This window comes from Typopeltis vanoorti, chromosome 9 (genome assembly GCF_054136105.1).
Source record: "Typopeltis vanoorti isolate ZY-2024b chromosome 9, IOZ_Tvanoo_1.0, whole genome shotgun sequence".
Classification (NCBI taxonomy): domain Eukaryota; kingdom Metazoa; phylum Arthropoda; class Arachnida; order Uropygi; family Thelyphonidae; genus Typopeltis; species Typopeltis vanoorti.
This window is the reverse complement of record NC_143557.1, coordinates 104,139,485-104,153,404: the sequence shown is the minus strand read 5'-3', so window position 1 is coordinate 104,153,404 and position 13,920 is coordinate 104,139,485. Positions and strand designations below refer to the sequence as shown.

Below are 13,920 nucleotides of genomic sequence, written 5' to 3'. Positions count from 1 at the left end.
TCACACATTTTTAAACCAAAGTTTACACACAGATCTCTATTGTTTTTGCAAGAGCTAACCAAATCACCACACGGGCGACACTACGCGACCGTTCTGGGAATTAAATTGTTACACCTCGTATATTCAGGTCGTATGTAAAGGAAAGATCAAAGATAGAACCACTGCCATGTACACCAATCATAACAATACGATGTACCGTAAGCAAGATGTTAGTACTTCGCCAAGCTAGGAAACTGTCTTCTTCTACATAAATACCTTTATGGCGGCAATATCATCCGATTCTCAAGAATCTGGTTTTTTGTTTGGAAACAGGCCACACCATAGGAAGATGGGACATGCTTAGCTGGAAGAGGCCATATGTTGAATATCACCAGAATTATTTGTCAGTTAGCAGTAGAGTAAATAAATAATAATGAATATATTAGGATATTCTGATACTCTGCAAAGCTACAAAGAATACAAATAATGCTTGAAACCGCTATTTTCGTATAATTTTCGTATAATCGCTATTGCCGTATTGAGGTATGAGTGATCTTATCTAGATACACTGGCACCTTGGGATCAACATTAAAAAAAGCGTCTTTTAAAGCCCTCAAGTAACCTTGTGGTTTATGGTACGAAACATGGGGTGATAAAAAGAATCTGTCGCTCGAATCTCACCTTGGGTATGAATGTCTCTTCTGATTGTTATTTGTTTTCACACATTCAGCCATGCATAAGACGCTAGTGGGTAGCATAATGCATGCTAATCCTAAGTAAGGTCAGCCTGGTTAGTTAAAATGCTACATCTGTATAACATATATTTTTTTAGTTTTGGCTTGCGATCTCAATGCTCTGTATCAGATAATTTCATCCCTCCTTAAATAAATGAAAAAATCAAGGCCAAATAGACCTCTCTCTCTCTCTCTCTCTCTCTCTCTCTCTCTCTCCATTGAAATACTCATAACATTATACCGCCAACTCTTATTTCTTTTTATTATTTTTTTCTTGCCTTGTTTGTGAGTGATGGTAGTGACACCTATATTACTTATTACTATTTTTTATTACTTACAAAGCTAACTCGGTATTCTCATTTGTTTTATGTGTTTTTCCGCACGGCTCTGAGCGAGACGCATCATCTTCATGCATGTCATGTTCCTCAGTAGCGACACTTCACAGACACGTGCACTTACGTAATGTACTAAGTTGCATGACATCTACACGTAATTTCCTCGTCTTGTTATCTAGAATCTCTAATGTCTGTGATGTTCCGTGAAATTCTTGGCGACACAGAATTTCAGACAATTTATCATTGGCTTACTTTAATGTTAGCTTCCGGAATTATCTGTTTTCACTATTACCAGTGATTAATCATTCACCTATGAGATTACAAATCAAACTGATGTTGCTATGACGTCACTTAGAGCACTGAAAACCGCTAGACAACGAGAGTATATATATATATATGTTAATTTTTTATTTTTATTTTTATATAGTAGTTGGTATACTGTTAGTTGAAACACACTCTGGTTTAGACTAATTATGAAGTATTTGGTAAGTATCATAATATCGTAGTCCTTCAAAAAAATTTTTTGTAGTACAATATCAATTATTTTATTTTAAACTAATTTTTATTTTAAAATAATTTTATTTTAAAATAAAAAGTGGTTTGTCGGTTTTATATATATATAGCCTACTTGGTTGGACGAGTGATTGGCGTATCCACACTTAAGCCTAAAGTTTGCGAGTTTGATTGAAATCAGTCATACAAGTATGTATGACTGATATGACAAGTGTGTACTCTCTGAAGATGGACGTGATGTGGGGAAGACAGATGCTAAAAATTATATATATAATCTGATGAAACGAAGCAAAGTTAATTAAGTGCGAAATATAAATCGTGATAGTTTCATGTATATCATGCATCAACTCAAACAACAATTGACCCTGTGCTGCTCACACCAAAATCTGTCCTTATCCTTATAAGGACTGGCTTAAAGAGGCGTGCAAGAATGCTTTTCATCTTCCCCATTATCTGTAGAGGACAGTGTAGGGATAAGGTGTTATTGAGCTATTAAAGCTCTGATCACGGCAGGAGGGTAACAGCAATAGCCAAGCCTCAGTTAGAACTTCATTGGCTACAGCATTGCCATTCATTATCCTCCCTGGGTACCAATTTTAGTCGCCTCGTACGACATGCATTAGCTATATTGGTGCTATTCTTATCCCGGCAATCACACGGGGATCTTATCCTTATAAGGACTGGCTTAAAGGGTCGAAGCAAGATTGCTTTTCATATTCCACGTTCTCTGTAGAGGACAGTAAGGATAAGGTATTATTGAGCTATTAAAGCTCTGATCATGGCAAGAGGGTAACAGCAATAGCCAAGCCTCAGTTAGAACTTCATTGGCTACAACAATGTCACCCATTACCCTCCATGGGTATTAATCACCGCATCTCATGGTCGATTCCTACCATTCACACGGGATCTTAAAGTTCTTAAAAGAACTGGGAGATGGACTGAGTCCTTGACTCTTTATCCCGTCATCTGAATGAAGAAAATCTGTGTGGTTGGGCTGTTATTGAGCTAAAAGCTCTAGTCATGGCTGGGTAACGGCAATAGCCAAGCCCCAGTTAAAACTTCATTGGCTACAGTATTGCCATTCGGTACCCTGGAAGTCCTAAAAAGGACTCTCTTTTTTCTTGCGCATAATATATAAATGCACACATGCAAAACAATTATTAGTGTATCTTTATTTATAAAAATAGTTCATAAATATAAAGGATTATAAAAATTCCTGTTTAAAATTATTATATAATAATTATTGCAAATTAAAATATGATAAATTATATATTATTTTAATGAATTTTAATAAAAATCGAATTAAACTCTAGTTAATACTAAAATCAGTCAAATCAGACTGAGGTTTGTTAAAAGTAGAAGGGTTCAGAATATTGCATCTATCATATTAGCTTCTAAAAAAGATTCATCAAGAGAGTATAAAAAAGTGCATTTGGAGTTAACACAATACAACATATTTATCGAAATAACGTTATTTATGTTTTGTATATGACTCTACACATGAACTCTATCTTCGTGCATATTGAACATTCTGAAATTGCACAAAACTAAGACCAAGATATCTCATTCGAGCTTGTATATATATATATATATATATATATATATATATATATATATATATATATATATATATATATATATATATATATATATATATATATATATATATATATATATATATATACCATTTAATTGACTTAATTTATATTTTAAAAATATAAATGAAATCATTTTTTTAATCGTTAATGTTATTTCTTAAAAAAACGAAATTATTTTAAGCGTGTTTCCAGTGTATGGTAGAATTTGTATTTATTATTATTATTATTTGGCTAGATGGGTGAAGCAAGAACGCTTTTCATATTCCCCGTTATCTGTAGAAGAAAATATATGGACAGAGTGTGTTATTGAGCTATAAGCTCAAGTCATGGCGAGATAACAGCAATAGCCGAGCCTCAGTTAAAACTTCATTGGCTATAGCATTGCCATCTTATCCTCTGGAATTGTTTTACCAGAATTTGCATATTTATTGAAGAAAATATTTATATTTTCAGCAAAAAAAAAATTCAGCTAACGCCTTTTATTCCCTTAGGGAGTACGCGAGGCCTTTATACCCTATATAGCGTTTAGAGACTGAGTGGGCAGTTCAATCTCCACCAGTAGCCAATCAGAGATAGCTTGCCCATGTCTATCACTAATTATAGCAGCCACCAATGAAGAGGCTGGAAAACAAGTGCTGCCATCTCTTGGTACCTAACCCTAACAAGATTTCTGGAGTTTACGGGATTAAAAAAAAAACTACTTTCCAGGAGGAAAAACCCTCTTGCCTGTGCCAGAGATCGACTAACTCGTGAATCGGTCGAAGATAGGTCTAGAAAAAGTTCCTCCGCCGACTAGACTTGAACTTAAGTCTGACTTCGAGCTACCAACCACAGAGGACATAAGCGCGATTTCTACTTATCTATACAGACCTTTTTATTTTTATTTTTATATTTTATATATATATTTTATTATGACAAATTTATTTAAAAAAGAAAAACGTGTTTTAATTAAAATTAAAAATTTCTACACTACTTATAGAGAACTTTGAAAAGTACATTTTATTTTTATACTAAATTATACTTGCAAAGAAATTTTATTGTTGATTAATTCTTTCCTATGTAAGCAAACAAAATTTGCATTGAAGATTCTTCACTACTAGAACTTGCGCTTAAAGTATCTTCACAATTCACTTGTATGATAACTTATCATAAATACTGGTTAGAATTAGGAAAAAATACTTTTATCATACATGTTACTGGAAGGCAATGAACCTTGGAGACTGCTACAATACTAATTTCCTAAAAGTCATTGGCTAATACAATGCAAATATTAGTAAAAACTCACAATAGTAACTATTTTAGAAATTCATATTATTAGCTATTAAATACGAGTAACACACTAATATTAGTAATTACTACATAAACTACACCACGTAGATGTTAACTGTACATACATTGATTTTTTTTGTTCATTTCAGGTGGTTCTGATTCTCTTCGTGACGTTGATTTTTGCAGTGTGTGCTGATAGAAAGGGCAAAACAAATGAATCTGGATTGGGAGGATCTGGTGGAAAACAAGAAGGAGGGGGTTTGAGTGGAGATGGAAAATTTGGGGGAGGACGTCTTGGAGGAGACAACGATAGATTTGTAGGTAGACGTGGTGGAATAAAAGGAGGAAATTTAGGAGATGGTGAATTCGGAGGCGAACGAGGTGGAATTGCAGGCGGACGTGGCGAAATAAAAGAAGGAAATTTAGGAGGTGATGAATTTGGAGGCCAACGAGGTGGCATTGGAGGTGGGCGTGGTGGAATTGGCGGTGGACGTGGCAGAATAAAAGGAGGAAATGTAGGAGATGATGAATTCGGAGGCAGACGAGATGGTATTGGAGGTGAACGGGGTGGAATTGACAGTGGTCGTGGCGGACTTGGAGGTAGACCTTTCAGAGGAGAGAACGACAGATTTGGAAGAGGTGGGCGCGGTGGATTTAAAGGAGGAAATTTAAATGACGAATTTGGAGGCGGACGTGGTGAAATTGGAGGTCAAATCAAGGTAGGAAAATTAGAAACCTATGAATTTAAAGGTGGGCGTGGTGGAATTGGAGGAGGACGCGGTGGAATCGAAGGAGGAATATCAGAAGATAGTGAATTTAAAAGAGGACGTGGCGGACGGGGAGGAGGAGGAGGACGTGGTGGACTAGGAGGAGGACGTGGAGGATTAGGAAGAGGTAATGGCGTTGGATTAGGAGATAACAGTAAATTTGGAGGAGGACGTGGTGAAATTGGAGGTGGACGTGGTGGATTTGGAGGTCAAATCAAGCTAGGAAAATTAGAAACCTCTGAATTTAAAGGTGGGCGTGGTGGAATTGGAGGAGGACGTGACGGACGTGGTGGAATTGGAGGAGGACGCGGTGGAATCGAAGGAGGAATATCAGAAGATAGTGAATTTAAAAGAGGACGGGGAGGAGGAGGAGGACGTGGTGGACTAGGAGGAGGACGTGGAGGATTAGGAAGAGGTAATGGCGTTGAATTAGGAGATAACAGTAAATTTGGAGGAGGACGTGGTGAAATTGGAGGTGGACGTGGTGGATTTGGAGGTCAAATCAAGCTAGGAAAATTAGAAACCTCTGAATTTAAAGGTGGGCGTGGTGGAATTGGAGGAGGACGTGACGGACGTGGTGGAATTGGAGGAGGACGCGGTGGAATCGAAGGAGGAATATCAGAAGATAGTGAATTTAAAAGAGGACGGGGAGGAGGAGGAGGACGTGGTGGACTAGGAGGAGGACGTGGAGGATTAGGAAGAGGTAATGGCATTGAATTAGGAGATAACAGTAAATTTGGAGGAGGACGTGGTGAAATTGGAGGTGGACGTGGTGGATTTGGAGGTCAAATCAAGCTAGGAAAATTAGAAACCTCTGAATTTAAAGGTGGGCGTGGTGGAATTGGAGGAGGACGTGACGGACGTGATGGAATTGGAGGAGGACGCGGTGGAATCGAAGGAGGAATATCAGAAGATAGTGAATTTAAAAGAGGACGTGGCGGACGGGGAGGAGGAGGAGGACGTGGTGGACTAGGAGGAGGACGTGGTGGACTAGGAGGAGGACGTGGTGGACTAGGAGGAGGACGTGGTGGACTAGGAAGAGGACGTGGTGGACTAGGAGGAGGACGTGGAGGATTAGGAAGAGGTAATGGCGTTGGATTAGGAGATAACAGTAAATTTGGTGGTGAAATTGGAGAAGGACGCGGTGTATTAGGAGGAGACTACGATAGATTTGGAGGTGGTTTGGGTGGTGGCAATGGAGGAGTTAAAGGCGGTATTAAAGTTGGACAAGAAAGAGAAGAGACTTTTCTTGCTGATTATGCAAGAAAATCAGGATAAGTAAGTATGCTGCCATAAAAGGCATTTTGATTAATATAAATGTCTTAATATGAAAGGGTGTGGAATCACAGCACTAAAGTTGTTATGATCATTGTAACTGACTATAATTTCATTGTTGATTTTATACTGTCTGGTTTGGCTAGAGTAGAAGATTTTCTATGTGTAAAGTCTATTATAACCAAACAGCAAGTCGCTATAATGGATGCTCATTACAACTAAGGATTGCATCAATAAAACTATCATAATTTTGTTTGTATTATCAGCGATTTGTAAAATTCACTGGTTATAAATACGACTACTGCTATTATTAAATTAATAATAACAAGAAGAAGAATTTATTCTTCTACTACTACTACTACTACTAATAATAATAATAATATTATTATTATTATTAGTAGTAGTAGTAGTAGTAGTAGTATCAGCAACTAGCAAACTCATTCAACCATGCTTTCACAAACAGCATCACACAACTCAAAAAAGACAAACTACCAACAATCAACAAAAAACTACCGACACAAAGTCAACAACAAACTATGTGGTTTCCACCCGTAACAAAACAGGAACTGAAAGAAGCACTCCTACAACGAAAATACCAAAGACCACTCCAGGAATAGACAAAATAAGACTCACAGACCTTATAACACACTTTGAACAAATAAATCCAATACTTTTGAAACTCGTGAACATAACATTCGACACAGGAATTATTACACAACAACTAAAAACTGCAGTAATTACGTCAATATACAAACACGGCAAAAGAAACGATACTCAGAACTACAGACCAATAGTTACACTACCAGTCATCTCAAAAATTCTAGAAAAAATAACACACACCAGACCACAGAACTATTTACAGAAGTACAACATCATCTCACAAAACCAATACGGCTTCCAGAAAACAAAAAGCACCATTACTTTATTAGAAGACATCGCCAAGAGAATAAACAAAGCTCTCGACAAAAACAAGTACGCTGTCCTTATACTGCTGGACCTAACCAAAGCATTTGACACACTTGAACATGACATACTACTCACCAAACTATACTCAATAGGTATAAAAGGAACACTGCATACATGGTTCAAGAACAACCTCTCAAACAGAACAAAAGTAGCAAAAATAGGCACATGTCACAGCCGGGATATATATACAAATAAAACACGGTGTCTCTCAAGTCGCCATATTATCACCCACACTTTTCAACATATACATTAATTAGGTATAGTTTCTGGGAAAATTCCCTTATACATTCCCTATAGATTAATGATGTTCATAACCTGGCTATAAGAAGTCAAATATTTCAGTAGGCAGATGACACCGCACTACTAGCAATCCACACAGACATCAACACGGCTCTCTGCAACGCACAACAAGACCTAAATGAAATCACAACATACTTCCACCAAAACGCAATTCTAATCAACGGCACCAAAACACAGATGTTGATAATACATAACCCAAGAATCATACGCCCCACACCACTATCGATACATTGTCACACATACCGCTGCATTAACAACAAAAATACCTGCCAATGTTCCGAAATCAAACCTGTAACACATGCAAAATACCTCGGTCTCTATATAGATTCCCACCTTAAATGGACAAAACATATAGAATACCTACATACCAAACTCCGGATCATCGCAGCTAAACTCTTCCAAGTAAAATACATTATTCCATCCAACATAAAAAACTCCTATATCGCGGTATCAGCGAATCCCTACTCAGATACGGCATACAGTCTATGAAAGCACATCAAACAGCCACCTAACAAAATTAGAAACATTACACAGGAAAATTGTGTCAACAGTGATTTAGACACCTTACACGCAACAACCAATATCCGATCAGCACATGGCGACACACTGAATCCTGAGCATTAAAAACCTGAAACACTACATGACATTAACAAGGAATTACTTCAACATCACCTATCGAAACAACAGAGACACATATCGTATAACACGACCTACAACAACGCTCTACATTGCTACACCCTTCAACAACTCATACGGTTCTTCTGTGAGATCACATCAGATACCCACGTAACTCAACAACCTACCAAGAAATTTAAAACACATAGATAACTACAGAACATTAAAAAACGAATTCTGGAAAATATACCAACAAAGTTAATACATCATTAACACTAACATACCAATCACAAATCACCAGCATCCAGTGCCTACTGCCATGCATAAACAGTAACAACAACACAAATAGTGAAGGCTAAAACCCAAGCATCGAAGTAGGTGGGATTAACTTGCCTCACCCATCTACACGTAATCCTTATAATCAAATGTAGAAATGTAACAAAACAGTCAGTAAATTGCATAACAATAAAGAAGATACTGATTATTATGTGATAATATCATTAATATAATATTATTTCTTCTTCTTCTTTAGTATTCTGCAATTGAGCAGGTGTTCTTCTCTTAGTAGCAGAAACTTTCCTTCCACTCTCTTCTGTTCTGAGCCTTCTCTTTCAAGGTTGTGTACCTGTCTCCATTGAGCATATCATCTAGCATTGTTTTCTTTACTCTTCCATTTGGTCTTCGTCCATCTATTTTTCCTTCGATGGCATCTCTGATGATTCCATTCCCTCTCAGAATATGCCCAATCTAGTTTCCATTACTTCTTTTTATCTTCCTTAACAGGCTTCCTTCTTCTACTCATTTTAAGACTTCATTAGTTATTTTATCTGTCCATTTGATTTTTTCCATCTTTCTCCAAGTCCACATTTCAACGCTTTCCAAAATCTTAATGTCTTCTTTCTTCAATGTTCAAGTTTCAGCTGCACAGAGAGCAACACTCCACACATAACTTTTTATTAGTCTTTTCTTTAGGTTTCTGTTCATTTTACTTCTGAATAAATTCCATTTTCTATTAAAGGCATCTCTTTCCATCGCTATTCTTGCTTTATAATGTTACTATGTAACATGAAAAAAATAATATAATAAATTATTCTTATTATTAAAAAAAATATGTAAAAAATGAGTTTACATTGTATGTTTGTGAGAAATAGGGAATATAATATTTTAATTGCATATGTGTAAATACTGTTGTATAATCACTCTTTCTCAAACTTTGAAAAAAAAATAGTAAACTACATGTAATATTATATAACTTGTGTAACTCCGAACTATGTAATTGTAAAAAATAAACTGTGATTGTTATTTTAAAAGACAGCAAAAAAACTATGTTATCATCATTATTGTGGAAATCTCATTATATGTAGCGCTCAGTACTGAACCTTGTAAAATAACATACTGAATGTTACTCAAGATGATAATTGTATATATGTTAATATTTGAGAGATCAATTTAAAAAAATATTATTACTATTATTTTCCTGCCTTATTATTATTATTATTATTATATATGCAAAACCACTAACCAGAAATGATTATCACATAGTAGAAAAGTATTTATTCAATGTAAATTAAGTTGGGTAGTACTAATTGAAAACTATCTGAGTAGCTAGTTTGAATATGCCACTCTGGCTATGGAGTTAGATGATTGAGTTGCTGTAAAAGAAGACTTCTTTAGTCCAGAAGAATGTTCCAGTTATCTTAAGATTATCTGTGCATGGAATGATGAAGTAAACAAGATAGCTATAGTGTTTCATGAAGAAAGACGTAAAGCAAGTGACACAGATAGTAAAAACAAAGCTACATTACTTAGCGTCGATGAACTTTATATAATTCATAAGCAGCTGATATTAGTACATCCTGATTTAGATGAATATTTTCCACAGTTACAGAGTAAGAGAGTAAAATTTCTTTCTAGCTTCTTTAAATGACAACAGAAATCACCGACAGAAATTTCAAGTATATGCAGAAACGTTGAATACTATTTATATAAATCATCTAAAACCTGTGGACAGAAGTTTGCTTCTAGCTGTTTTCTTTAGTGATACTGATCCTATAGGCGAATGTGAAGAAAATATTAATGATTTTATAATCAAGGACATGAAAGTACTGTCCAAAAAAGCATTCTGTGAGCTAGAAGAGGTCTTTGTTTTCAGGGACAGAGCAACAACAATCTTAGAAATGGCAACAGTTGATTCTCTAGAAGACGAAGTATTTACTAATGTAACTATTGCTTTTGCAGAATTTATAACTTGCAGTTACTTCTAAAGCTTAGAAAGCATTAGAAGAGTGAGAGGATCAGTATCTTTTAGCAAATAAAGCAATAATACACTTGTATCTGGAATATTATTGGAAAACCTTCCATCTTGTTTCTAGTAGGTGTATTTTATGACGCATTTCTTTATCATTTAAATTTGTATAGCTAGAGTTTTTTTTTTGGGGGGGGGTATAGTTGCTGTACTAATATTTTACTTATTATAATACAAAGATATAATACAGATTGTTTTATATATAATGCCTAAATTACATTATACATAAAAAAGCTTTTTTTAAATATTTTGATTGTCATCATTAGCTTATATCCTGTAGTGCCTATTAGTAAACTTAACATTTCATTTTTAAAATATATATATATATTATTAAGACAAAGTTATTCATATTTAGAACATCGTTCATCCTATCCGACATTCTTCTTCGGATATGTAAAAACAAGATAGATTCCTCAGCGAAAACGGGGGGTTTATCTACTATAACGCTAGTTATAAACACTTGGAATTTATCTTGATAAAGATCTGAACTGGAATAGCCTAATAAACCATTACAAGACAAATTTCAGATACAGCAAGTGATCTAAAGGCGTTGAACCATAAGATACGAGCCTTTATGTATGTATATATATATATATATTTAATATAAATATATTAAATTATATTATATTAAATTATATATATATATATATATATATAATTTAATATAATATAATTTAAGAATATTTTGGTGGCATGTCAAAATTCAAATGTGAGAATAGTATTCTAGAGTTGGTCGCATTTAGGATTTATAAAGTTTAGGAGTTCAGCAAAAGAGAAGTAGTGTTTTCAACAATAAAGAATGCCAAGATTTTTTGGACACTGTAGAGGCTATGGATGTTTATGTTAGGATAATAAGACAGAACTGTGCACTAGGTCACCTTCATTCCATTTGAGAATGATAAGGAGATCAGTGTTTAAGACATTGGTTATGGAAAACCTTGAAGTTTGAATTATTTGAGCGCTACCACCATGACACACCATGAGCTTTCACCATGACGCAGGGAAAGGCTGAGCAAGAAGTTGGCAATAGTTGGGCTAATGATCTTAGAAATTATAGACCAATTTCCTTTCTTCAGGATTTGTTTCTAAAATATTCTAGAAATTAATAAAAATTAAAATAGATGAAATATATAGAGGGAAAAAACAATCACTTGTCCAAAAAAATAGCTTGGATTTAAAGAAAACCATAGTACCGAACAGGGCTGTTGAACTTCAAAACCGAATATATTTATCAATTAACATAAACTAACTTAGCAAGCTATCGAGACCTACAGAAAGCTTTTGTCACAGCAACATAATCTAAAATCCACATGCTAGAGAATTATGCGAAAAAAATATAAGAATTTTAAAGATTCTTAACTGTAACAATTTAAGAACGTTATGTTTTCCGTGAATACGAATTGTTATACAGTTGGGTATTCTAAGCTAAGATGGAACTTATCACAATATTGACACCTCTAATTTCTTTACACACCAATTAATATTAACTATAAGGATACTGCAATGATCTTCAAATAGACTCTTATTAAATATCTTACCACTTAGACAATTGTATTTCTATGGAATGTTCTTAATATCGGATAATCAATTTCTACATTTTGTACATAAAGCATTTATTATTATTATTATTATTATTATTATTATTATTATTATTATTATTTAATTATATAATATTATTGATTGGGTTTAATATATATATATAGTGTTCATCATTACATGCAACTAACAGTTTTAGGGAAAATTAGTAATATATTTACTTATTTTATTCTATTCTACTTTACAGGATAAGTGCTCAGGATTGGACTACAAAACAATTGGAATTGTGTGTAATTTTACACATAGTATGTGGCGCCCTCTATTGACACAAATCTCACATTTTGTATATAAAGCATTTCTAATAAACTGCTTATTGGTTTCTTAAACAGTACCAATTGTTTATTCTTTTTGTTCTCGCTTATTTTAGTATCATCAAGAATCTTTTGTAAAATATCTAAGTAAAAGACAATATTTTTTTAAAAAAGAAAAAAACGTGTTATTTTATATTCCTAAACTGAGTTTATATTGTCAGAAATTATTGCTTCTGGCAATGTGAACAGGTTATGGAGAACAAGGGATCTGAAGAAACAAAACCGGTACTAATAAAAGAGAAACAAAAAAAAAAAATTTTGAATTCCTTGCACATCTCATCCTTAAAGACAGCTAGTAATTTTCTAGCTGCGTCAAGATGCATTTTATGATGACGTAAACTGTGTCAAATCACCCACCTGCTCAGCTCTTTATTGCTGAACCACGTTTCGTATTATATTGCCTACATATAGCGGTGTGTTCAAAGATAAATGAAAGATATTATAACTGAAATAATAAAAATGATCCTGCTTTTCTTATACACTTTATTTTTTACGTCCATTGTTGTTTTAATATATTTAATTAGTAAAAGTTAATAGCTAAAACTACAATCGTATTTTTCCAAGAAGTGACTGAAATATACATAAATTAAAAAATAGATGGCCTGCTTGGTTATTGCGCAATATTGCGCAAGTCACCTACGAATAATTGTTTTGAACTGACAAATTACATTACTGGAGTAGATGAATCTTAAGGGGTGTTTAACAATAAATCTAATTTGTGTATTTACAAATTAATTAGCGAGTAAAATTAGATTTCAAGCAGCGTATATTTTATTTAAATCGATATCTACTGAATGCAATCTATCTAAAAAAAGAATTTCAAGCCTTATCTTCTATAATTATTATTAAAGCCGACAGGTCGAGCAGTTGGTAGTTCAAAGATAAGAACAATTATTTTAGAAAAACTTAATATTTTACTACAAGATCATTCTACGTACAGAAGCATTGATTGAGACCCAACTCAATCACAAATCAATAAACTTAACAGCCTCTTGGAAGAAGTTCATTCTTAGGATGTAGAACGAGTAAAAAGGCTAAACATTCATCAAGTTTTTGCTCCAAGACTTGGCGTTACAAAATTGCATAAAGAAAATGTCCCGTTAAGATCTATTGTGAACGACAATGGATGTCTGACGTATAAAGTCTCAAAATACTTATATAATAATCTTTCTGCTACTAGCAATCATTCTTCGTCAACCAAAAGGCAGTTTACAGTTCTCGATATATAGAAAACCAACTCATACTGATAAAAACATTGATTCTAACTCACATCATCACCCTTGTCAGATATATGGTTTCAAACTACAGCTTAGTACTATATGCCTTATTTCATGTTTTCAGCTGAAAAAAAAACTGG

At 34.3% G+C, this 13,920-nt stretch overlaps 1 protein-coding gene across 2 annotated transcripts; it reads left to right on the top strand.

Moving 5' to 3' along the window:
• Positions 1 to 1,458: 1,458 nt before the first annotated feature.
• LOC150103366 (uncharacterized) lies at positions 1,459 to 12,583 on the top strand. Of its 2 annotated transcripts, XM_090398085.1 has the most exons (4): positions 1,459 to 1,533; positions 4,578 to 5,136; positions 5,383 to 6,473; positions 12,440 to 12,583. In XM_090398085.1, the coding sequence occupies exons 1-3, from the start codon at positions 1,522 to 1,524 to the stop codon at positions 6,471 to 6,473; spliced, it is 1,662 nt and encodes a 553-aa protein (XP_090254211.1). In that variant the 5' UTR covers positions 1,459 to 1,521; the 3' UTR covers positions 12,440 to 12,583. The 2 variants fall into 2 exon arrangements, with proteins under 2 accessions (XP_090254211.1, XP_090254210.1); XM_090398084.1 differs by having other exon boundaries at positions 4,578 to 6,473.
• Positions 12,584 to 13,920: the final 1,337 nt, after the last annotated feature.